This window comes from Panthera uncia, chromosome F2, assembly GCF_023721935.1.
Source record: "Panthera uncia isolate 11264 chromosome F2, Puncia_PCG_1.0, whole genome shotgun sequence".
Classification (NCBI taxonomy): Eukaryota; Metazoa; Chordata; class Mammalia; order Carnivora; family Felidae; genus Panthera; species Panthera uncia.
This window is the reverse complement of record NC_064812.1, coordinates 3,196,536-3,221,574: the sequence shown is the minus strand read 5'-3', so window position 1 is coordinate 3,221,574 and position 25,039 is coordinate 3,196,536. Positions and strand designations below refer to the sequence as shown.

Sequence of the window (25,039 nt, the reverse complement as noted above, 5' to 3'; positions counted from 1 at the left end):
GTGTAAAACGAGAAAACTAATACTGACCCACAAGATTAGGACTCAGTGTAATTATGCACCTGGCCCAGAAGTCGCTGCAGCGGTCCCTGCTGGACATGCTGGGGACACAAGCCTTGAGCCCCAGGCTTCCTTCCCTCCACTCGGCTGCCCTGGCTGCAGGCCGCCGGGAGGTCCCGCCAGACAACTCAGAGGTACCTCCCTGGGCTCTGTGCTCCACAGGCCAAGTCCACGCTACCCTGAGCGTGTGCTTGTCTGGTCCTCTTGAACCAAAGCCATTGGGCTGACCCTCCCGAGATCAGTCAGCTGTGCGCACAGAGCGGGCGCCTCGCGCGGCCCCTGGGGGCTGGACACGGCCAGCTAGCACGTGGGCAGCTCGGGGGCTCAGGGCCTGTGGAGCGAAGCTCCCCCGACGCCCCGATGGAACTCACAGGCGGAACGAGGGAAGGGCTACGTTGAACTCCAGACGGTGTAATTACTTCACACTTGGTGTTTCGTAATAAAAACAGAAAATGTTCACAAAGAGGCACAACGTTAAAAAAACCCTCGTTGCAGCATCTGGCCCAGTGGGCAGAGAGCCACTGCGGGCCTGAGCCGCGGGCGGGACCCGGCAGGACGGGAGCCACCGTGCCCTTGGCCTTTCTGCTGCCAGATCCGTGCCGTCTGGCCCGGGCCTGGGCGGGCGGACTCACTGTTGTCACACGTGGGTAGCCACGTGCCGCGTGCCCTCCAAATGCCTGTTTCCCAGGACACTCTGTCTGCAACTGCCCAGGAGAGCACAGTGGTGTTCAGGAAGATGCTCTGGCCACACCCCGCAAGGGGACCGCGTGCCCCCCTCAGGCAGCTCGGCCAAGGCGTGGGTCCCACAGGCGGCAGGACGCCACCAACAGAGGGTCGGGCGGGACGCGCGGATACTCACGGCGGCAATGGAAGGCTTCTTCCCGTCCCCAGCGGGTGGGTGGGTGACATCGGCCCCCAGAAAGATGACGGGCTGCTGGAACACGGGTGGCCTGCGGAGGGAAGCGGGAGCATCTGAGGCTTGGACCGCTGAGGACACTGGTGCCAGCGTCACTCGCGGGGCACAGGCACCGCGGCTGTTTTTAAAAACGGTCTTATCTTTTAACGGTCCATACCAAAGACCTCACTCATAAAGTGACACGGGGGCTGAGAGCTGTTTCTGAATAACCCAGGGTGGGACCCGGGGGGATGGGAGGGGGTGTGGGGGAGTGTGGACTAACAACGCTGGTCCGGGGCGGGGGGGGGTGGGGGGGGGGGGGGGGGTGGGGTCTGCATCTGTAAACACCTGACTGTCTCCGCAGTGATCGTACGTGCTGAAATGATACTAAAATCACGTCTAGAAGACAGTAACGCCACATGCCAGATTGCGCGTGTATAAAGGTCCCGCGCTTTGCTACAGCCTGGACCCCAGCCCCGCTCTTCCCGGGTCTCCCCAGGCCCAGCCACAGCACGGGGCCGGGTCACCCTCTGCTCGGTGTTCACCAGCTTCCCTGTCCCCTGCCCACGAGAGGCCAGGAGCACTCCCCAGTCTCAACGCCCAGAAATGTCTCCAGACATCACGTGTTTCCTGGGGGTCAAAACCGCCCCAGGTGAGTAGCACGCCAACAGCTTCCCCGCCTCTTTCCAACGCTGTGTTCTAGCACCTTCCTGAAAAGGCCGTGTGCATGGCACCTGGGAGCGTGGGGTCACTCGCTAGCTTTGCGTTCTGAAGTTCACTCTCTCTAGGGCTTACTTTTCTCTTCTGGAAAATGGACACAATGTGAATACTTCCCTCCCATGGTTGTTGAGATCAGTGTTTTCAGCGGGCTGCTGACATTAGTGTCCTTCCCGCCCAGTGACCAGAAGCACCGTGTCATGGGGAGATGACCCCGGCGGGGCTCCCGTGGGACAGAGCTCTGCCGCCCAGAGCCGAGAGGTGGGGGAAAGGGCTTCGAGTGTGTATGCCATGTGAGTTTCCACACAACGTGGGCAAGGTTTCCCCCTTCAGTGCTTGCAAGCACACCAAGGGGGTTCTTCCCCCTGGGGTCCCCGGGACATCGAAGCGGGGCACAGGCAGGCACTGTGACGTCACATGGAAGGGCCGGGCTCGGGGAAGATACTGCCCGTGGCCTGGCTGACCGGCCTGCCTCCGGGCCCTGACCTGGACCGCGGCCCCCCAACCCCTCTCCGTGAGCCTCTGGGGCCGGGCCCCCGCCTCGCTCTCCCCAGCACAAAGACACCGGGCACAGACGAGGCGCTGCAGCCCTCCTCCCGGCTCCATAGCTGTTTGGACTCTCACCTTCAACAAGGAAGACCACACCTGCCCATGAACTCCACTCCTGCCAGGCTCCCTCCGCTCCCTAGCCTGCCAGCTTGCTGCGTGGCCAAGCTCCTAATTAGACGGACCCATTCACCACCTCCCAACCAGCTGCAGGCCCCGCCCACCAGGCTTCCTGCTGCCGTGGCAACAAGACAGTCTTCCTCAGGTCCCCGCCCCCACACGGCAGAGCCTGAGACCTCATCACACGAGGCTCCTTGGTGGCACCACGTGACAAATGACACAGGAAGCGTTGCCCTAGTGTTCCGGGAGCCGCCTGGCTCTCCTTTTGGTGGTGGTGGTGGGGGGGGGGGGGCTCTACTGCTGGCTCCCTGTCTCCACAACCTTTTAACCCTCAACTCTCCAGGGTAGTAGGCTTGGCATCCATCCTGTCTACACCCTGCCCTGGGGGATCTGGGATCTCACCAGCCTTGTGGCTTTAACACCGCCTCTCTGCTGGGTTCCCCTAAACACACATCCCCGAGTCCAGATCCCTGTTTCCGCCCCCCCCCCCCCCCCCCCCCCGAGCCCCCCTCCAGCACACCTCTCCTGTCTCGCTCACAGCAGCGCCATCTTCCAAACACACCGTCTCTGGGCATCCCCCCCCCCCACACTGCCAGCACCCCTCCCGAGACGGTGCAGGTGCCACCTGGTCCCGTTCCGCCCAGAGCTGGAGCAGCCTTCTAGAACGGGACCCTCCAGGGGCTGCGTCTTGCCCGGGGCGGGGGGAGGGGCGCCTTGGGCCCCCTGGTCCTTTGCTACCATCGGCTCAGTGCCGCCTTCTCCAGCAGACTGGCCACAGAAACCCAGCTCCTCACCCTCCTGGCCCCGTCCCTCCCATGACGTCACTGGTGCTCCCGTCAAGTCCCTTGTGCTGGGTCCTCCCACGAGAGGGCTGGGACTCTGCCTCCTGTACTCACTGCTGTGGCCGGAGCTCCATCGACAGAACCTGTTCACTGAGCGAACGGGGCGCTGGGCTCACCACCTGCTCTTGACAGGCCCTCACTCCTTCCCACAACCCGAGTGGATCGACCTCACCTCGCTGAGCCAGTCTCCCAAGTTCAAGTCTGGGAGGCTCTAACTTCAGGTTCTTTCCGCCTTCCCACACGGCGGCAACCTACTAAAAAGCCGCTTAACAGCGTAGCTCAGTCTTCTTGGGGTGTGGTCCCCGGACCACAGAGCATCACTTGTGGGCTTGCCGGGAGTGTCAGCACTTGGGTCCCGATCCAGAGGTGCTGGTCAGAACCTCCGTGGTTTAACAAGGCCCGCAGGTAGTTCAGAAACTCGCCCAGGTGGGCCGTCACGGGCAGCCCGAGGCCAGGCTGGGGGCTCCGCACACAGCTGGTGCCTCCTAGCGTCTCTCCCCCAGACACACAGAAGTGGCGATGGCCGCTGCTGTCCTCACGAGAGCACTTCTACCCAAGGGCAGTGCGATTCACTGGAGGGTGTGTCCAGTAACCTGCTTTTACCCACGCTTCTCGTTCAGATGCTAACCCGACTGCCAAGATTCTTCGGGGACGAGACCTCCTCGGTAACGTCTGTCATCACGGAAACCCCTCTCTGCCGCAGCAGAGGCTGGCCAACCCTCAGGAGGGACAAAAGCTGACCCTGGCCCTCTCCTCGAGCGCCCAGGGCCCCGTGCCAGGCCAGGGGGTACCGGGGGGCCCCGCAGCCCCACCCCACCCCACCCCTCCCCTGCCAGGCCCCGACCCCGACCCCGACCCCGGCCTGGGATCTGCCAACAGTGTGCTCTTCTGTGGAGCTTTTCCATCCCAACGGCTGCGTTGCCAGCACCGACCGCCATCAGGTGGCCTCCGTCCCCTGCCTGGCTCGGGAGACGCAAGGGCGGCTCCCGCCTACACGGCAGCTACGGCTCCCTGCTCTAGAGGCGCGCTTCAGCTCAGGAGGCTGGCGTCCCAGCCGTTCAGGCTGAGCTCCGGCTCCGCCCTGCCAACTCCCTTCACGGCACAGCCGCCGCACCCCACGTCTGAGCACCCCCGGGCCCTTCTCTGCCCTCCCCTCACTCAGGGAACCTGGCCAAGGCAGCCAAAACTGCGCCTTGCTTCCTGGCGTGTCGCATCGCGTCCAGGACGGCGGCTGGCACACGCGCTCACACGTGGCCTGACCTGTGTGCGTGCGCTTCCCCACCCCGCCTGGAATCAGGCCCGACTCTGCCCCACGTGGTGGGTGTGGTGGGGCGGGGGCGTCCTTACCTCCCCTGGGGCAGCAGGATGTTGTTCACGCCTCCCAGCTTGACGTTGATCTTCAAGCAGAGGTTGGACAGGGTCTGGGGCGTGGTCCTCTGCACGTTCTTCATCTGCACACACTGCGTGGCCATCCCCAGCACCGTGTCTCCCACGCGCTTGACCTCGGCTGCGGAGCACCAAAGATACGCTCACCGGCAGCTCTGGCCGGCACCTCTTCCTTAGCGTGCCCCCCCCCCCGCCGCTCCCCAACGCCACAGGGGCCCAGATGTGCGACCCCAGCAGCCACGTCCGGCTATGTGGCCCAACCCCATCTGTGGCTGTGGCTGTGGCTGCGCCCACGGAAGCGGGTGACTGGCCGCCGGCACAGGGAAGTCAGGTCCCGGGGCTGGAGTTCTGGCTCCGGCACGGCCCAGGCCAGGGTCACCTCGGTCAGGGAGGCCGGGGAGTAGGACAAGTCTCACGGCAGGAAGGAAGTCCATTTCAGCAGCTTCCAGGGCTGCGGGGCGTTTTGGGCACAGCCAGGCTGGAGGGGAGGAGGGCACGGCACGCCCACCCCTGTCACGGTGCTCAGGGTGGTTCGAATAAAGACTCTGGCATCCCCGAAACCCGCAGCAAATGCAAGCCTGACGTCAAAGAGCTATCTAGGCCCACGGCCCTGGGTTCTGGATTCCTTCATGAAGCAACTGTCAGCTACTCCCTGGGCAGCCCCGTGGAAACAGGTGACTTCTGGATGGAAACACCGATGGCGTTCTCTTTGCTCTTTGCGTACGTAGCTCAGAGGGGAGGGAGAAACGTGGCTTTTATGCATCTGATTCTGTCACCGTCTAACTGGGAATGCAGCTGGCGAGCCTCACTGCACCCCACACACCCCCAGGTTCTCGTTCCAACACCTCCTCCACTGGGCGCCTCTGGGCTCCCACAGGGCTTTCTTTTTCTTTCTTTCTTTCTTTCTTTTTTAGCCACCCCCCCCCCATCGCCTGCCCTGGAGTCAGCAGTCTATACCCGCCACTGCCCTGGCGCTGCCTGATGGGGGGGCTGGGTCTTGTCTCTCTGAACTCTCTAGGCCTGGGGCATCATCAGAGGTAGCTGGGGAGTGTCGGCTGAATGGACGTGCAACTGCCCTTGTGGCACGAAGGACTCTGATGAGCTTCCAGAGAGCTCTGAGGCGGGCCCACAAACGTCACATGGAGGACGACGGACGGTGGCCCCGGCCACCACCGTGTGTGCACTGAATGGACCTTCCTCCGTCCAGCCACCGTCACGTCGGATGGTGACACGATGAGGCAGCGTGTGCTGGCCTCTGGGAACTGTGGCCTCAGGCGAGACCAGCGCAGGCAGCAGCCGTCGGAGACCCCCTCGTCTTTCCTGGATTACAGACGAGCCAGAAACGAGCACTCCCCGGTGTGGCAAAAGCGCAAAGGGCTCTGGCTGCGCCCAACACCCACGGAGGTCGCGAGCAAAGCCAGCCAAACTGCCAAGGCCTACCGTAAACGGGGGTTTTGCCAGGCAGGATGACCACCACCAGCTGAAGGCCAGCGTACGTGTTCTTCAGGTGCCTGAACATGGGCTCCACGCTATCCGCCCCCTGGGCGTACTTGCAGAAGCACGGCTGGCCCTGGATCGGCATCCCAGCGTCCCTCGAGATCTTTCTGAGCTGCTCCGTGAAGGATCTGAAGGAGAAGCGTCGTTAGACTTGACCGCACAGGAGCGCCAAAGAATCCAGACCAGCCAGAGGCCCCAAGTAAAGGGCACGACTTTAACAGACAACCCCAAACCGTTTTCACCGACATCAGCATCTTGGTTCAAGACCCGGACACGGCCGACAACGTGCTAACTCTTGGAAAACTCTTGGATATGCTGAGTACACACGGGGGTACGGTGGGTACACACAGGGGGTGTGCTGAGTACTCGTGTAGGATATGGTGGGTCCACACACGAGGTATGGTAAGTACACGTGTGGGGTGTGCCGAGTATACACGTGGGGTATGGAAAAGTCTCCTGTGGCTATTTTGCCTTGATAACACAGAAGATTTCCAACCGCAAGGGCCCATGTGCCTCACCCTGTGACACCCCCAGGGAGCAGTGACAGTGCTGTCCTTTTACAGCAACGCACGGGGCAGCTGCCGCCACTCGGCAGGCCCAGCCAGCTCCCAGGTTCTGGCACAGAACACAGGACTCCGTGGATGGCCAACAATGTCAGAGAGAGGAAAACTGCGAACGGCCCGTCCCCTGGGACTTCCCCCGCTATTCTTGTGTGTACAACTTCACTGGGGTGACACAGTTGTGGGAGGGAACAAAACAGACCACAGCTAGAGTGGCACCAGCGGCGACTGCCAACAGGCCGGGTGAAGCCTGGTGGGGGGATGGGGGGGGGTACAGACAGATCAGCAGCTGCTATTTTAAACTTAGGAATAAAAATAACGTCGCCTTCTACAGTAACGGTAAGGACACTGTGATCCAACGGGGCCAGGGCTCAACCTCCCGTACGTGAGTGCAGTTCTGTGTCCGCACTTACATCTACAGGTGGATTCCCTGCGGGGCCATCCGGCTCCAGGCAACGTGCAATGAAGGAGCCAAGGTCAGGGTGCGGGGAAGAGAGGCACCCGGTGTTCCGGTGCTAACCTACTCTGTTTCTTAGCTAAGCTGCTCTGTGCTTCCAGCGAATTCTGCTGGCGGCATGGAAGACGCCTCCGACAGACAGCCTGTCTCCTTGACGTCAGCTCTCGAGAACTTTCTGAGCCGTGGCTTTTCAGAACCACCCTTGGCTACCTTCTCAGGCTTCGAGTTTCCTCCTGCTTCCACCCAAGACAGGCGGAAAGCAAAGGCTTTCTCTTCCCTGTTAGGTTTGTTTGGCGCAAGAGCACAAGTAACAAAGCTCTGTGGGTTTTGTTTTTATTTTTTAATTATTAAGCAGGCTTCACGCCCGGTGCGGGGCTTGAACTCACGGCCCTGAGATTAAGACCTAAGGTGGGAACAAGAGACCCCGGCACCCCAAAGCTGCGTGGTTATGGTGCTGACTCTCTAAGGGTCCACAGCCTGGGCCAGGCCGGGGCGGGGGGGCTACAGAAATATGAAGCTGGAGGGTTTTTTTAAGGGAACTTGAGTTCACTGAAGATAATTTTCTCTTTTGCATCTAATTTTCAAACTTCTCGTTCACTTTCGGTTTTATTTCTTATATAACCTGCACTCTCTCTCCACACTCTCTCCGCTAGTGAGTCTGAGAAGTGAAAGTGGCCTCGAGGCGGCTCACGTTTCCTGGCCGGGCCCCCATCCCGGGCACATGCCCGCTGGCCTGGAAAGGTCACCAACTCCTGCCACGGCCACCGGGCTGCCCCGGCCCCGCCCCGCCCCCGGCCCCGCGTGTCCCCTCAGCAGCACCGCCAGCAGCCTTACTTCAGGTGGACCTCCGTGCACTGGCGCTGGGGGGCGAAGCACGCGATGGCCCACACCTTGATCTCAATGCCCGTGTGAAACTGCTTGTTCCTCATGTCCCAGACGCCCTGGACAGGGGTGGCGATCGCTTTATTCTGCAAATGGCAAGACGTTCAGAGTGAGGGAAAATGGGAAACGAAACCTCCTGACCTTGGGTGGTGCTACTTTCCCTGCTTCTGCCGATCCCCCGACCAGGTGCTCCTGAGGCTGAGAACTGAGCCTCGGTGTGGTGTCCCACCCCTGACCTGCCCAGCGCTGCAAGTGGGCCAGAGGTATCTGCAGGATGGACGGACGGACGGACGGACGGACGGAGAGGTGGATGGGAGATGAGGGATGGGAGGAGGGAGGGATGGGAAGACGGAGAATGGATGGAGGGGTGGGTGCGGGGACAGAGGAGGAAGGACGGCTGGATGGGTGGACGGCTGGATGGGTAAACAGAGAATGGAAGGGCGCACGAGGGATGAGGGGACGCAGGCCAAGGACTGCAGAGAGGCCCAGAGCTGCCCCCAACCTCAAGGGTAGCCTGGAAGGACGGAAGTGCCCTGTGATGCTACAGGAAGGCTTCCTGGTTCAGAACGTGCTCTCCTTCGTTTTATCTCCTCGGTGATCACGGAGGCAGCCAGGGAAGGGGAGGCCCCGGGCCGGGGAGCAGAGCGGCCAGCTAGGAGCCCTCCGCTCCCCTCCACGCGCCACTGCCTGCGGTCGTTCCAGGACCGGAAGCTACCCCCGCTTGTGAAGAAAGAGCAAGCGACGTGTCCACCTGGTTTTGTCAAGTCTCAACCAGAAAGGACCGGGCCTCGGCGTCGCCACCCGAGCAATCTCTGAGTTCCCTGAAGTGACTCTGGAGGACAAGGACAACAGGGAACGGCCACGGGGAGGAGGACGGCGCTGTTCAGGCCCGCGGGCACCACCAACGGGCAGGGCCGCATCTGGGTCCCTGTCATTCAGTTGCAGAGGTGTTTTTAGCAGAAAACGTTTTTAATTCACAGAAGTAACACCGGCCTATTGCACAAATCAAACGTTACGGAAAGAAACGCTTTTCTTTCCTGTATTTTGGTAACGACTGCCGTGGCCCCACTGGCTCCGTCTGTAAGACATGGACTCCAACTGCCAGTGTGGCGCTCCAGGCTTAGCAAACACACACCCGCTCAGCAGACGTGGGCTCGGACGACACCCGCGCTTCTCAACCTCAGCACTGCTGACACCTGGACGACCCTACGCACCGTAGGATGTCGGAAGTCTTTGTCACCAGACGCCAGCCTCCAGACACTGCCAAATGTCCCTTGGGGGGCATTTAATGTTTCGCTCTGACAACGGACAACAAGCCGGATAGGCGATGGGGAGTCCAACCCTTAACCTCGGCTCGGGTCACGATCTCACAGTTCGTGAGATCGAGCCCTGCACTGGGCTCTGTGAGCCCAGAGCCTGCTTGGGATTCTCTCCTCTCTCCCTCCCTCTGCCCCTCTCCTGCTTGCGTGCACTGTCTCAAAACAAATTAACAAACATTAAAAAGAAAATTTTTTTTAAAGAAGCATTATAAACTTTCAATCCCTACAATCCTCGTGTTTTTGCGAGATAAGATTACAAGAACAAATTTATTTTCCAGACCATTCCTGTATTTACTAAGAGACAGAATGTTGAAACAGACGCGGGCTCGGGCAGTGAAGAAAAACTCCAGATTTGTGATCTTGGTGTTACCATGTAATAAGGGCCTTTCTAGGCACCTACCTGTGAAACAGAACCAGACGCTCTTCCTCCTGGTTGTGACAAGGGTTCAAAAAGGTGCTACGTTTGCACTGTGTCTGGACATAGGTTCACAAGTGAGCCTTTGCTGGGAAAACCTCTTTCAGAGGATGGGGACCAGGACGGGGACCCCCACACAGAAGGAACACCACGCAGTAAGACTCAGAACGAACACGCCAGGCCTCACGCATGCGTGGAAGCATCTCCAAGACCTCTACGGCCTCTAAGAGAAAGCTTTAAGTAAAAAGAAGTGTATTTAATGCATCACTATTTGCACTGGAAGGGGTGGAAAAAAAATTGTGACTAACCCCTGGGCAGTTTTATAAAGGGCAGAGAGACACCAGTCACTTCCTGGGGAAGCAACCAGGACAGAGGGAAAGAGATTTCTTCCTGTAATTCTTTGTTTTGTTTTTTAAGTAGGCTCCATGCTCAACGTGAGGTTCAAAGTCACGACCCTGGGATTAAGAGTCGTGTGCTCTTCTGACTGAGCTGGCCAGACACCCCCTTCCTGTGAAGTTCTGTGCACCTTTTTTTTTTTTTTTTTAATTTTTTAAAATGTTTCTTTATTTTTAAGAGAGAGAGAGAGAGACAGACTGAGAGGGAGGAAGGGGCAGAGAGAGAGGGAGACACAGAATCCGAAGCAGGTTCCAAACAGCTCTGAGCTGTCAGCACAGAGCCTGACATGGGGCTCAAACTCATGAACCGTGAGATCATGACCCAAGCCGAAGTCGGACGCTTAACCGACTGAGCCACTCGGGCACCCCTGTGTACTATTTGAACTTTGGAACACTTCATTTTATTTTATCTTATTTATTTTATTTTTTAATGTTTTTTATTTATATTTGAGAGACAGAGAGACAAAGCATGAGCTGGGGAGGGCCAGAGAGATGGAAACAGAATATGAAGCAGGCTCCAGGCTCTGAGCTGTCAGTACAGAGCCTGACACGGGGCTCGAATTCATCAACAGTGAGATCATGACCGGAGCTAAAGTCGGATGCTTAACTGACTGAGCCACCCATGTTCCCCATATTTTATTTTACTTATTTTTTGAAAGAGGGAGAGAATCCCAAGCGCTGTCAGCACAGAGCCCGACTCAGGGCTCGATCCCACGACCCTGGGATCAAGACCTGAGCAGAAATCAAGAGTTGGACGCTCAGCTGGCTGAGCTGCCCAGGCGCCTCTGAACTTTGGAACACTTGAAAAAGCAGAGCCTACGTTTTACAAGAAAGGGAAAACCCTACAAACAAAACTAGGCCTTGCCACTGGTCTGGAGGACCAGCGTAAATGGTAGAGTCAGCTATAGAATGCTTCCGTGAGAGCCCGTGGCCTGTGAGGCTAAGGCCTCGGGCCCCAAGGAGGTGACGACGACCCCTCTCGTGAACTCTGTCAGGGCTCCATGGACAGGACACCCTATCGTGCACTGATAAAAGCCAGGCATTTCATGGGCAACAACACACGAGCAAAAACATGAGTGACTGGTGGCTCTGTTTGCCAACAAATCCCTCTGAAACAGAAGTTAAAAACCCAGAAGAGCAGTATAAGCTTCTGGAAAATAATTCGTTGCTGGCAGAGTACCCATCACGCAAAGAATAACGCTTCTCAGATGCTGATGGGCTAATAAAAATTACCTGTTGGAAAGATAAAGGGTAATTCTGAAAAACTTCCAATACGACCAAGACAACTCCGTCCTTCCTGAGGCTCCCTAACGTGGGCCGGCTTCACCCAGTGTGGGAAGAATCCCTTACCCGGACCACGGTCTACGCCTCTGGTCATGGGTCCGGCCTCAGTGGGCTCAAAAGCTGCTGTTCACCACCGAGCAACAGGCACCCATCGGCGCCCCCCTGCCGCACCCCGGCCACGCACGTACCCTGCCCCCGTAGAGGATGGAGGGCGGCTGGAGGACCCGTCCGGTCACATCTGTCATCTCGTCTTTGACCATGATTCCAAATTCACGAACATACGGATCTGTATTAAAACTTGCGCTTCGCATCTTGAAAAGGAAAAAAGAAAGAAGCCGTGTCCGTCCGAAGAAGCATCGGGGGCTCCCCTGCCCTGGGCGCCACATACCGCGCTCCCCTGGGCGTCCCCACCCCAGGGCTGGCCCCGGGAGCCAGGCGCTCACCAGCTTGCTAATCTCTTCTTGCCGATCGGGCGCCGACCTGGCAGTCGCTCTGATCATGGTTGAGGTCTGATTGTCGGTCAGCTTTTTGATACATCTCTGTCCTGCTACTATGTTACAGACCTACAAAGGAGAGACCCGGGGCATCGGCACCAGCGCAGGAGGGCCAGGTGGGGGTCTGAGGCTGAGCACGGGGCTGGTGGCCCGGCTCTGCCTGTCCTACACGTGTCTCTTCTCCCGGAACCCACCAGGAACGGCACACTTGCAGGGGCCGCTCAGGGGCCCTGTGGCAGGCACCAGAAATCCTCCTCGGTGAGCCCAGCCTGGCACCAGCAGGAGGTGGGACCCTCCCCAGGTGGGAGCTTGAAGCTGCCTGCTGACGGGAACGAGGCTGGCCTTCTGGACCAGGGTGCAGGAAAACCAGCCGGATGCTTGAGTAACCGGACAAGGACAGAGAATTTAAGGCACTGACAGGAAAGAGTTAAAATCGGGGCCTCAGTTTTAGTGTTTAATCTTTCCAGGATCTTCCCAGCAGGAAGGGAATCTTAGACGAGAAGTGAAGAAACTAGCTTTTCTGAACATCTTCTACCCTGTGGGACGGACCTGCTAGGCACACGGGGCTCGTCCTCGATGGACGATGGACGGGGGAGAGTCCCCACACACCATTTCATTCACAGGGAAACAGATGTGACAGGCGTGTCGCCGTCACCAGCCCAGGGCCGTAGGCAGGCAGGACCAGAGGTGGGGCCCTCCCGCTGGTGTCTGTCTAGGGTGCACGGCCCCACCCGAGCTGAGCCGCAGAGACCAGACTTGCCTCGAGGGGAAGGTAGGTGTGTTTCTGCTCCTGTCCGACTTGTAAACATGGCAGGTGGGGGTAGCGCAGAACCAGCTTGTGCCTGTCCTTGAAGTACTGGGCCACCGTGCACTCCACCGTCTGCCCGCTCTCCTGCTGAAGCGGGAATCTAGGAGGACAAAGAAGGGGTCAGGCCGGAGCCCTGCACGTGGCCACGCCCACCCAGGGCTGCTTGCTGGGGGCTGAAGGGGGCGTAGGGTGAGACGTGTGGGGCACCTGATCAGGGACCTTCGAGGGCTCAAACCCAAGCCATGCCCTCTGGGTAAGTAGTTCCTAAACTTCCCTGCCCTCTCTGGAGTTGGGAATCACAGAGCACAGATGTCTACAGTACATGCAAGCAATTCGGGACAAACTCGGGACGGACAAATGAGGACAAATCCAGAAAGGTCTGTGCACGTTCCGGCCAAGGCTGGGCCAGGGCACGGGGGCAGGAGCCGGCTGCCCCTGCGATCCGGGGCAGGGCCTCTGGACCCCCGACCCTTCCCAGCACCGGCTCAGCACTGACGACTGGAAAACAAACAAAAACGACCCTCTCTCGCCTGAAAATTCCAGAAAAAAAGTCGACAGGGAGCCGCCAACCTGTCCCCACCCTGTGCAAGAGCTGTTCCTTTATTTTATTTCATTTGGTGAAGTTTTTGGCCCCACTGAGCCAAAGACACAGGGCTAGAATTTTTAGCTAGAATGAGATAACCCTTTCCGGAAGGGTCACCGCTCTAGACTGGTCGCCGCAGTGACGGGGAGAGCCACAGCCGGTGTGGGCGGGACAGCGAGGCCACTTACGTTTGGTGGCTGGCGGGCCGCCGGGTCACGTTGCAGACGCGGTACTTCCTCTTCATCTGCCCACAGTGCGTGATCTCCACCTTCAGACCTGACAACAGAGCAGCCGAGCTTCAGGGTCAAGACCCGCCCTGGGGCCTGGGGCCTGGGGCCCGGGCCCCCGCTTCCCGAGCGCCAGCTGGCGCAGAGGCTGCCCTCGCCCTGAGAGGGAGGGGGACTGTCGGGCTGGGCCCATCTCAGCCACGGGGATGCCTTCGGCCCCAGAAATGCCAAGGCCAGAGGCTGGACACTGTTCTTAAAGAAGAAAGAGACCATGTTGGCTCAGTTGAGACTCCGCACTTCCTCTAGGATTATTTTTAGCAACGGGTACGTGCGACGGCCTTTAGAAAGCCATCGGGAAAGGACAGGTGCCCGGGGGGCGGCTGGGGGGGGGGGGGGGGGGCCGGGGGGGGGGGGGGGGGGGGGGGGGTGGGCGACAGGTGCCAGCCAGCTTTCCGAGGCTGGGCCCAAGCCAGGTCACCGCACTCGGGCCGTGTCTTCCGGGGTGGAACCCTGACTCAGTGGGTGCGGATGCCACCATTGTGAGGACCACCTGACCAGGCACGAGAGCATGCGCCCCACCCCAGAACAGCAAGAGGCACTGACTATAACCACACTGAGGCTCTCTGGTCCCAACAGCCAATGACCTGGATGCCACCGGTCACTGACCTGCTCCTCACCCTACACGGAAAGCCATTTATTTAGAACATCATCATTCCTGCTCTGCGAAAGGGGTTTAATTCATCTCTGTGCTAATTCATCTGATGGCTAACCTCTCTAGCCCTCCCCCCCCCCCCCGCCCCCCCCCCCCACTTCCCCGTCAGGACTTAAGGAAACGCACTGGGGAGCAGGACCCTGGCCCGATGCGCGAGGCAGTTACCCACCTTTGATTTCTTTGGTAAACTTTACCCTTTGGGAATCTGTCAGAGGTTTTTGTTGTTCTTCAATACTTTTAAAATCCAAAACTTCACAAACAAACTCGATTACTGGCTGTGCCTTATAAAACGCAGTTGCTGAGACTACAGGTGGGAAAAAACAGCAAAAAAAAGCAAAAGCGTGACCTGGGATGTGCCCGGTGGTGCCCCTTCCATGCTGGCCACCTGGGCTCTGTCCGCCTGATCCCTGGAGGCCACCTTCGGGCCTTGTAGGTGGGACAGAGCCAGAGGGGGCCGCCCTATATCCCTCCGGTCAGGGCTGACAGGAAGCGGTTGGTACAGCCCAAAGACAAAGTCACCCTCTGAGAATAAAATCAGGATTAAACGAAAACCCCAGCAGATCACAACAACCACAAGTCTGGGTTTTCTGAGTGGCTCTGGGTGTAGATGTCTCTGAAGTTTACTGTTGCTTTGTGTGATCCAACCGTGAGAGGCTCCCTGCGGGAGGGGGGGGGGGGGGCGCCAGGCCGCCCTGAACCTGGAGACCAGCGCAAAGGCAACACAGTAGGCTGGCCCTTAGTCAGCCCCCCTGTGCTCATATCAACCAGGCTGAAAATGACAAGGTGACATGAAGGGTGGCCCGAGCAGTGAGGGGTCCCTTCACCTCCCCGCCCCTCCCAAGAAAAGCTGATCCTGCCGGTGGATGCCAGCAGCAGCCTGTCAGAGATGCAGACCCCTGGGCCCGCCTCAGCACCCTGATCCCCGCTGTCTAGAGTGAGCCCTGCGGGCGGCTCTGGTGGGGTCTGAGAGCCACTGCCCAAACCTCAGAGCAGAGGACAAAGGCCAGGGGCAAGAGCGGCTCTGGCTTTGACAGAGGCCACGTGTGGAACTGGCCCGCACAGGCGCCCCCCCCCACCCCTCCCCCGCCACAAAGACCGGGGCTTTGCTTACCATCAATGTTTAACATCATTTTCCAAAGAGAAGGTCGGACGGACTGATGGAAGCCAAACCACACTTCCCGGCCCCCCCCGAGGGGGTTGGAGCAGCCCTCGGACGCTGTGAAGAAGGAGCGGCCCACGGGGGTGTACCTGCAACGAGAGACCCCCGTCCGATCAGGCGAGCTTCCTCCAAGCTGACTCCAGGCTTGCGGGTCGCACGTCACTCGCGCAGGCGAACGCTCACGGTCACCAACAATCCCGCTGTCTTCTCCGCACGGGGGTGCTGTCACTGAGCTACGCTGAAGACGCACCCCTGGGGACGCGTGGCCTTGCCACAGGGCAGGGAGAGCAGCTTCCTCAGGTGCTCCGGCTCGGCGCCCACGGCTGCCGGACCCCAGACACAGGCCATGGCTGCGCACGACAGCCCCGCCCCCCTTGACGCGGCTGCGCTCAGACCTTTGTAGAAACAGGCCGTGTCGGGTGTGCCGAGGTGGCGGGACCGGGCCAGCCCCGGGCCCTGGGGGGCCCCAGGGACGCCCTCCCCCGCCCGTATGGGGAGGAGGCGGCGGGACAGAAAGGTCGGGCCCGAGGAGACTCACACGCCTTCCGGGGGCCGGCTGCTGACAGCGCGGAGGGCAGGGGCCCCCGGAGCGAAGCGCACATGTCCGCAGCACAGCAGCACCCACGGCGTCCGGTCACCCGGGGCCGTGTCGTCGCTAAGCATCCAAAGGGAAGACGCGCTGTGTGGAGGCCGCATTCCCCTCTACGGGGGGCCCCGTCCACGGGACTGTGCGGGCGGCCCCTGCCCTCCCCCTCGGACAGGCTCGTCCTGCCACTTTTTCTGTTATTTTTCCACAAGAAAAGTCGGCTTTCCTCCTGATTATAAAAGTAACATCATGGGGCGCCTGGGTGGCACAGTCGGTTAAGCGTCCGACTTCAGCCAGGTCACGATCTCGCGGTCCGTGAGTTCGAGCCCCGCGTCAGGCTCTGGGCTGATGGCTCGGAGCCTGGAGCCTGTTTCCGATTCTGTGTCTCCCTCTCTCTCTCTGCCCCTCCCCCGTTCATGCTCTCTCTCTTTGCCAAAAAAAAAAAAAAAAACGTTGAAAAAAAAAAAAAAAAAAGTAACATCATAATTAATTCAAAAGAACACAGAAAGCAAAACTTCAGAATTCACAGTAATTCCTGCCAACCATTAAAAAAAGGCATTCAACGTTTTGGCAACTGACTGTCCAGATTTTTTTTTTTCAACTGCACCCTGCGGGCCGGGGCGGGGGGGGGGGGGTCCCTGCCAGGAGGTACAGCCTGCCACGTATCTGGTCACCCCACCCAATCTGGAGACTGAGAACACCAGGGTCCCTTTCGAAACCTCACAGGCACTTCAGTGCACCTGCTCTCACACCTACAAAGGGACAGAAGAGGCCCCACCCTCCCCTCAAACCTCAGAGCTTCGGTCAATACTCGGGAGAGGTCAGCAAGGGGGCTCGTTTCTCCTTCTGTCCCTGGTTCATTCAAACAGTCCCCAAGGCCCTACCGTGTGCCACACACCTGGAAGCAGCAGGCTTCCCGGGTCAGAAACCCGGGGTCCGGGGGCAGCAAACTGGCCTCACACAGGAATTAGCGCAGCCCCACCACCCGGTTAGTTGTGAGCCATTCAAGGGTCCACCCACCCTCTGTCCCGTCAAGTTCAAGCGTGGCGATCTGAACACGCACCGTGTCTCCTGCCGTCTCAGAGCCGGCCGGGTAGTGGGTGCTCAGCCACGTACGGGGCTGGGGATGCCCTCCTGCTACCACCAGTCCCACGAGGGAAGGCCACAGAGCAACACAACACAGCTCACAAGGCTAGCCGAGCGAGAACGTGACGGCCGGTGGGCACAAAGACGGGCAGGCCTTCTCTCTGCCCAACACGGGCCCCGAACCCACAACCCCGAGACCAAGGGTCACGTGCTCTATTGACTGAGTCAGCCCGGCACCCCAGGTGATTTATTTTTACGTTAAAGATTTTCCACGTTAGTATCGCCATAATTTTCATCACAAAACCCAGGACCGTCACCACCCCGATTCCAAAACTCCACTCCTCCTCGGACAGAGGTTTCGTACTCGCCAGGCGGCCCTCAAGGCGAGCAGCCGACACTCCCGCTTCCCTGGTCCTCACCTCATGGATGGCAAATGCCGCATGACCACGTCCAGGGCCTGGATCGTCTCAAAGGGGACGCTGGGCAGCCGCCCCGAAAGTGCATCGTGTAACGCCTGCAAGCTCACACAGGACACCCACTTGATGGACACCTTGAAGATGCGGTCCTTCCCTTCTCCCGGCAGCGTGACCTCCAGCTCCACCTGTGAGGACATCCAGAGCACAAGGTCATTCGCACCTGCCTCGTCTTGTTTTCTCTCCCCTCCCCCCCCCCTCTTTAAGTGGACTCCACCCTGGGCGTGGAGGTCAACACAGGACTTGAACTCACGACCCTGAGATCAAGATGGGAGCTGAGATTGAAAGTCAGATGCCCAACTGCCGGAGCCACCCACCTGCCCCTCACACTTGGCCTCTTAAGAAGCTACTGGGAGGCCAAAGGCGGTAGGTCAGCTCTCAGAACACTCCTGGCTAGGGAAATGGAGCCAGTCCCTCAGACAACTGCTCACACATGGGCACGTGCACACACCCCCCCCCCCCCCCCCCGGCATAACCCCTGGGACTTCTGCCTGGTCCTGCACACAGGGGCGCTCAGGAGAGGCAAGCACCCGGAGACGCTATCCTAAGGACGCATCACTAGAACGGGGCTGATGCTATATAGCAGCTTCTTGGCCTGGGGGTCCAGACGGGGATGGGGGTGGGGGCAGGGAGTGCGACACAGGCTGAGGCGGCTTCTGGGACATAGGAAGGGGGCCTGGGAGCTAGCTGGGGGTCCTGGAGAGCTATGTCCCAATGCAACTGAAAAGCTGCAGTGGGTCTGGGGGTTCCCACTTTCTGGGTCCTCTGAACAGACACGTGGTAAAACAAATGCTAACTGTGGATTCTAGACTGTGTGTGCACCCCTACAATGCCTTCAGCTTTCCTCTCTGATGCAACAGGTTCACGATGGAATGTGGGAAGAGGACTGTCTGAATAGAGGATGCGGTGGTGGGGACACGCACGGGGCTCTTCCCCCACCACTTCCAGAAGCTGTCCTAGGGGACTGTCTGTGCCCCAATGGTACCAGCATCTCCGGGCACAAAATAAGCAGAGAAGAAAAGCCTCAACTACAAGACCCAGGAGGATCTCCTGGCAAGAAATTAAAATTCTCAGCAAAACCTCAGAATATTTGCCACAACAGTTGCTCAATGGTCCACAACGGCTCCGTCCAATAGAACTTTCTGTGATAATGGAAACGGTCTCTTCTTGTGCTGCCCAGGATGACAGCCACGGGCCGCGTGGGGCCACTGAGCACTTGACATGTGGAGGGTGTGGCCGAGGGACTGAATTTTCAGCTTTGTTAACTTTTAGCCAACCCACATTTACACAGCCCCGCACGGCCAGTGGCTGGCGTCCTGGACAGTGGTCAGAGGTTCAGTCCCTGAAGCAGACACCGAGTCGTCTCTGTCTCTCTCCCATCTCTGAAGCGCCCCTCGCCCCCTCACCCCGCTCCACGTGATGCCTGGATCTCCTTCACCCCCATCACTTCGCTTCACCACGTAAAATCCTGCAGTTAATTATTTGGTAATTGATGACGTCATCCTGAACACAGGGCACGCGCAACACTCGGTGACTGAAGCAATTTCGGTATTTGTCAACAATACTTCCCGATCGTCATGGAATGTCTACTTTGACAGATCATAGATTACGTACATTTTATCCTTAAATAACCAAAGATCCCAGTAACTGAGACTTTGTTCACTATTTTCTTTCTTAACGTTCATTTTCTCTATTTTGAGACACAGCACGAGAGCAAGCAGAGACGGGGGGGCTAGAGGATCCCAAGCAGGCTCTGAGCTGTCAGCGTCGAGCCCGACATGGGGCTCGAACTCTCAAACTGTGATTTCCTGACCTGAGCTAAAATCAAGAGTCAGACGCTTCACACTGGGCCCCCCAGGTGCCCCCAGTAATTTTTACACATGAAAACACAGATCAGACGGAAGGTCCAGCCCAAGGCCGCACATCCGTGAAAGGGCAGAGGCCGGGCTGGGGGCCAGGCGGGGCCCCTTCCACTCCCCACGTGCCGACTGGAGGCCGTCGCTCTCAGGGCAACACGACACACACATGTGCAGCCACCGCCCGTGCGCCCAGCCTACCTCCCCCCATCCAGGCTCCCAGGCCTCCAAGTCCCAGAGGGGAGGGGGTTCCACACCGCTGCCTCTGCCCCACCTGCCTGGCATGGCCCCCGGCCAGCGGTCACGTGCCAGGTGGAGCATTCGGGCCGCACCGGCTCACTTGTCACTCACCCGTCACCCCTCACCCGTCACTCACTCCTCACCCGTCACTCACCCCTCGCCCGTCACTCACCCCTTGCTCGTCACTCATTCGACAGGCCTGCTGTTGGCTCCCAGCGGGCACTCTCAACCCCTGGGGAACATCCCCCCTTGCGCACTCACCGCGCCACGTCCAGACGTCACCAGAGAAGCAGGCAGGCCGCACTGGAGTCACCAGCAGCACCGCGTGCCGTCACGCCTGACAGCCACCGACCGGATGTGGCCGGAGGCCCAGCCGAGGAGACAGCCGTGACAGAGAGGACCCTTCCAGGCACGTGGACCTGACCAGCAAGTGGCCGCAGCCCAGCCACAGAAGGGCACGACGGTAGGGCCCCTTCCAGAAGGAAACACTGTATGTGACAGACACACACACGGCTGCTAAAACCAGGGCCGACACCGCAGTGAGGTGTCACCTCTCGCCTGTCAGGACGGCTAGAATCAAAACCACGAACAGTTAACCACAGTTGGCGGGCACATGAGGAAGAGGGACCCTCGTGCACTGTGGGTGGGGACGCAGACTGGCGCAGCCGCTCTGGAGAACAGCGTGGAGGGTTCTCAAAAAGTTAAGAGCAGAAGTGGGGTGCTGGGTGGTTCAGTAAGGGAAGCGTCTGACTCTGGAATCCGGCTCAGGTCATGATCTCACAGTTCCTGAGCTCGAGGCCCTTGTTGGGCTCTGTGCTGACAGTGCGGAGCCTGCTTGGGTTCTCCCTCCCTCCCTCCCTCTCTTTCTCTCTCTCTCTCTCCCCCGCTGCCCCTTGCACACTCTCACGTGTGTGTGCACTCTCTCTCAAAATAAACAAACATTAAAAAAAAAAAAAAAAGGAGTTAAAAACAGAAGTATCACGTGATCCAGTAATTCCACTATTGGGTATTTAGCTGAAGAAGATGAAAATACTAATTTGAAGAAACACGTGCACCCGCGTGACCGCTGCCACGGAAGCACCCCGGGCGCCCACGGACTGAAGACTGGACACGCTGGAATGTCAGCCACACGAAAGAATGGGATCTCGCCACTGGCAACCACGCGGATGGATCCAGAGGATGTCGCACCAAGTGAAACAGAGAAAGACAAATACCGTATGACTTCATTTGTATCTGGAGCTTAAAAGACTAAAGGAACAGATGGAAAGCCAGAAAGAGACTCCTCAATACTGAGGACTAGGGGTCACCAGAGGGGAGGTGGGGACGGTGAATCACGTGAAGGGGCACAAACTTCCAGTTACGAGTCATGGGGATGACAAGGACACCAGACGGAAGAGAGTCCAGAACACTGTCCTAACTTTGTGGTGACAGACGATGACCACACTCATCACGGGGAGAACTGCATAACGTACGGGACTGCTGTCGCCACGTCGAATGCTGGGAACGCATGGGATACAGTGCAGTATGTCAACTACACTCTGGTAAGAAAATAAAAGTTTGAACATGCCCCTCTCCCCACCCCCCCCCCCACCCCCAGCCACGGTCTCTGGAGCCCCGGGCGGAAGGGGTGCTGTGTCCCGCGTGAACAGGTGTGCAGGGCCGCCTGGGGCCGAGGCGGGAGGTCATGGTCTGGCCTCCAGCACAAACGCTGTTTTTATGAAGTAATGAGGCACTCAGATAAACGTACCAAACTTTTCTTTGCAGGAAAAGCATCGCAATGCCGTAATCTTGCCAGGTCGATTAAGACAAAGTGAAAACAACCGAAAGAGTGGTAATCACATGAGGTAACGATGTGTTAATTAACGATGGGGATCATCTCACAACGTATATGAACGTCCAATCGTCACATACGCTTTACAAATGTGCAATTTTATCTGTCAATTACACCTCACTACAGCTGGGGAAAATGCCTCCGAGCACTGGGCGGGGGGGGGGGGGGGGGTTTCTCAGGGGGCTGTATTTTCCTCAGCACAAGATGCTTCTGGAAATCTGTAAGTGGACTGCGGCCTCCCCTTGGCCCACACGCAGGGAGCCGCACGTGCTCCAGGCCCGACGGCAGCCTCCACCCAGCGCGGCGCCTCGAGAGGCTCAGGGCCAGAGGAGACCTCGGCAGAAATGCCCCATCGCGGGCAGGGCAGGGCAGCGCGAGGCTGCGGCTGTGACACGACCTGAGGACACCCTCCTGTCGGTCTGGGCCACGCGCCAGGACCCACCACCCTCAGTCCCGACGACGCAGCAGCCCGTGGCTACCGATGCGAGTTGTGCGGGACGCAGGGCTCTGTCGGGCTCCCCGGCTGCGCACACGGGCCACGAGCCCACCTGCCTCCCAGGGCACTAGCGACAGCGCCTGTAAAAAGCTGCCTGTGACACAGCTACAACTGTTGGAACGCTACCACCGTCTTCTGAGCACCGACACCTGAAGCAGCAGCAGAGGGGCACAACCCAGGCCTGGGGGTGGGGAGCCAGCTGTGAAACTCAGGGTCTCCAGACAGGGCAAAGGCACACGCTCAACTCCCTCCTCAGAGCGGCAACCGGGGGGCTCCGTTTTGGTGTCTGCACGGCCAGGAAACAGAGGAAGGGACAGCGGCACCGTGAGGAACACAGAGAGACTGTGGACAAAGGAAGCAGGTGTGTTTCGACCAGGTTTTCTTTTCTAAGACTGGGCTGTCGTGCAGTCGAGGCCACGTGGGGCGGGTTGTGCACTGAGCCAGGTGCAGCCAGTGCCCAAGCTCCAGGCCTCGCTCCTCCCAGAAGGGGATAGGCGGGTCCCATCTCGTGTTAGATGCGTCCAGGGGCCTCCTGCGAATGTACAGCAACCCATCTTCTCAAAAGGCAAACTGTCGTCCCTCCAAATTACTTTGGACAAAACCCACAGTCCTTCCTAGCACATGCACGAGGGCGGTTGGGAATTCAGTCACCGTCCTCGGGTGGGACCAGCAGGTGTAAGTGGCTGGTCTGTCAGGTATCAGGTCTGAGCCAGGCCAGCTGGGTTCAAGGCCCTGTGACACGTGCTGTGTCTCTACTGGAGGGCCCCTCGGTGCCGAGAGGCAGCGGAGTCGCCCCCAAGAGCAGACGAGGCCAAGGGGATCCCTCCCCCATGTGCTGCCCTAGGAAGGGCCCTGAAGGATGGCTCCCCACCCCCCGGCCTCCCGCAAGCCTGCTGACCGGAAGCTTCGCTGCCCCGCCGGGAACCCCCAACACCTTTTCCTGTCAGGCCAGGTCAGCAGCTCACGGCCCGGGCTTGCCCGGGCACAGGGGTGATGAGGCAGGAGCGCCAGGCATTTTGTGCAGGGTCTGCGTCCCTTTCAAGTTGTACCCCTGGCCTGACAGGACACTTGCTTCCAGGAAAGAGGTGCCAGTGCCGTCCCTGAACAGACAGACCCTGTCGCTACAAGAAGCTGAAGACCCAAAGAGAGGACCCAAGGCCGGGCCCAGCGCCAGGAACCCAACATGACGCATGTTCTGATCTCGCAGAGAGAGCCCGGGAGTTAAATGCAAGTCCTCTGAGCTCCGCCACCTGCTGTGAAACGTGAGGGCCTGGCCCAGGGCACAGGGCCTCTGGGCCCCAGTCAGGGCGCCTCCCCTTCCACACAGGGCCGAGGGTGAGGAGGGCAGGCTCTTTCGGCAGGACGGAGGAAGGGTAAGTGACGAGAGCAGCCTTCCCGAGGAAGGGCCACGGGCCACGTAGTGTGTGCGGAGGGGGACGAGAGCCGCCCGCCGGCCCCGTCCAGCCGCTGGCAGACACGGGATCCTCTCTCTTACTACACAGGTGCCCACGACACAAGGAAGGCATTTCGCAGAAAAAAGCAAATGTAAGAGAAAACAAGAGACGCTTTGCTACACAAGGTGAAAGGACAGAGGAGCAGAAAAGCGGCCACATCGTGTCGGCTCCCCAACAGAAGAGATGAAAGTCTGCATATCGCGACCACTTGATAGAAACCTAACGGCTGGAAGGGGTGGCTGGGGGGTGGGGGTGGGGCTCTCTACGTTCGTCCACAGACACTGAGCGCCTGCCAGGTACGGGGGGGGGGGGGGGGGGGGGGGGGGGACAGTGTGCACGGGGTGGGGGGCCACGCAGACCTCTGAGACCACCAACCACAGCCGTCCACGTCTGCCAGGCGTGTGCCACGTCCCAGGCGCCGCAATTTCGTACGTTCAAACAGGACAGCTCGAAGTAGGATCTGGGACCTAGAAGTGCTCCTTAGAAATGCAGACGCCCTCCTGCCCCCCGAAACTGCGTCCGGGGCACAGGCAGCAGGCCACCAGGGGACGCACTCTTCAGGGTGGATCCCTTCGGCTGTCACCAGGACCCCGGGAGGTGGCTTCTACACCTCCCCCCTTTATGGAAGCACCTGGGGCCTGGCCAGGTGGGCGGGCTTACCCAAGGTCCCACACCGCAGCAGAGGGCACGGCAAGGACTCGGCCCAGATCTGTTTCCACCCCAGACAGCCTGTTAACTTCCACAACAGACAAGCTTCGCATGGGAACACTGGATCAACTCCCCTCACCCCTTCCCAAGGAAAATTATTCCTATGCCCCGCCTAGCGTCTACTTAGAAATATGCACAGATAAACTGCGAACAAACTCCTTATGCTTTTTTCCTGTACAACTTTACACAAAACCAAACACGCACATTCAACATAACGCTTCACAATCAATACACAGCGTATGCGCCAGCATGCTTATCTGTAAGGCACGATCCCACTCGGGGCACAGGCATTCGGCCCCGGGACTCCCTCAAATTCAGAACGCCCGTGTCAATCGCCCTGCGCCCAGCCCTGCAATGTCCCGCCGGGCACCGCCGTTATCTCGGGGCCCCCTGGAGACCAGTGGGTACGGAGCTCTTATCAGCACCCAGCCTTCCCTTGGCCACAACGTCCTCTACCGTTATCAGAGCACTGCAACTCGGAGCCACGCTGCTGGGAGCTGAGACCACCCGGTCTCCTGGCAACTGAGACCAGCGCAAGGAGCTTAGTCACGTTGAGACGATCAAAAAACACAAAAGCAAGAACACTTGATGCCTTTGGAGAACGTGCAGCTCAGTGGCCAGCAGCGTGAGACTCCGTAGGCACCGAGCTGCCTTCCTCCCGGGGCCCCGGGGCTCACGAAGCTAACTGGTCAGGTCATTCTCGACGGGAATTGAGTTTACTGCACGCACTAGACCAGCTGTTAAGTTACTAGTTTCTTTGTTGTGCTTTTTTTTGTCTTTAAGGTTCATGTGAAGATTATTCCTGAGCTGAGTCTTTGCTCTTCTAATAAACAGGACCCGTTACCATCCCGGATCAGCCCATCTGTTGGAAGAAATGCCAAGAAGTGACAACATCTAGGCAGAAGCTGTAGCCCTCTTGAAGCAAAGCCATGATAAGGACAAAAGCAATCATCA

At 58.9% G+C, this 25,039-nt stretch overlaps 1 protein-coding gene across 4 annotated transcripts in view; it reads right to left on the bottom strand.

Annotated features, from left to right (window-relative positions):
• AGO2 (argonaute RISC catalytic component 2) overlaps window positions 1–25,039 on the bottom strand; it is an 81,192-nt gene that overhangs the window by 17,379 nt on the left and 38,774 nt on the right. For all 4 annotated transcript variants that reach the window (XM_049633443.1, XM_049633446.1, XM_049633445.1 and 1 more), the window contains 11 exons: window positions 17,447–17,628; window positions 15,308–15,444; window positions 14,366–14,500; window positions 13,446–13,533; window positions 12,627–12,774; window positions 11,816–11,935; window positions 11,561–11,683; window positions 7,912–8,045; window positions 6,004–6,188; window positions 4,525–4,684; window positions 917–1,007 (listed from right to left, as the gene is read on the bottom strand). In XM_049633443.1, the coding sequence (XP_049489400.1) occupies window positions 917–1,007; window positions 4,525–4,684; window positions 6,004–6,188; window positions 7,912–8,045; window positions 11,561–11,683; window positions 11,816–11,935; window positions 12,627–12,774; window positions 13,446–13,533; window positions 14,366–14,500; window positions 15,308–15,444; window positions 17,447–17,628 (1,503 nt within the window). The remainder of the gene's footprint in view (window positions 1–916; window positions 1,008–4,524; window positions 4,685–6,003; window positions 6,189–7,911; window positions 8,046–11,560; window positions 11,684–11,815; window positions 11,936–12,626; window positions 12,775–13,445; window positions 13,534–14,365; window positions 14,501–15,307; window positions 15,445–17,446; window positions 17,629–25,039) is intronic.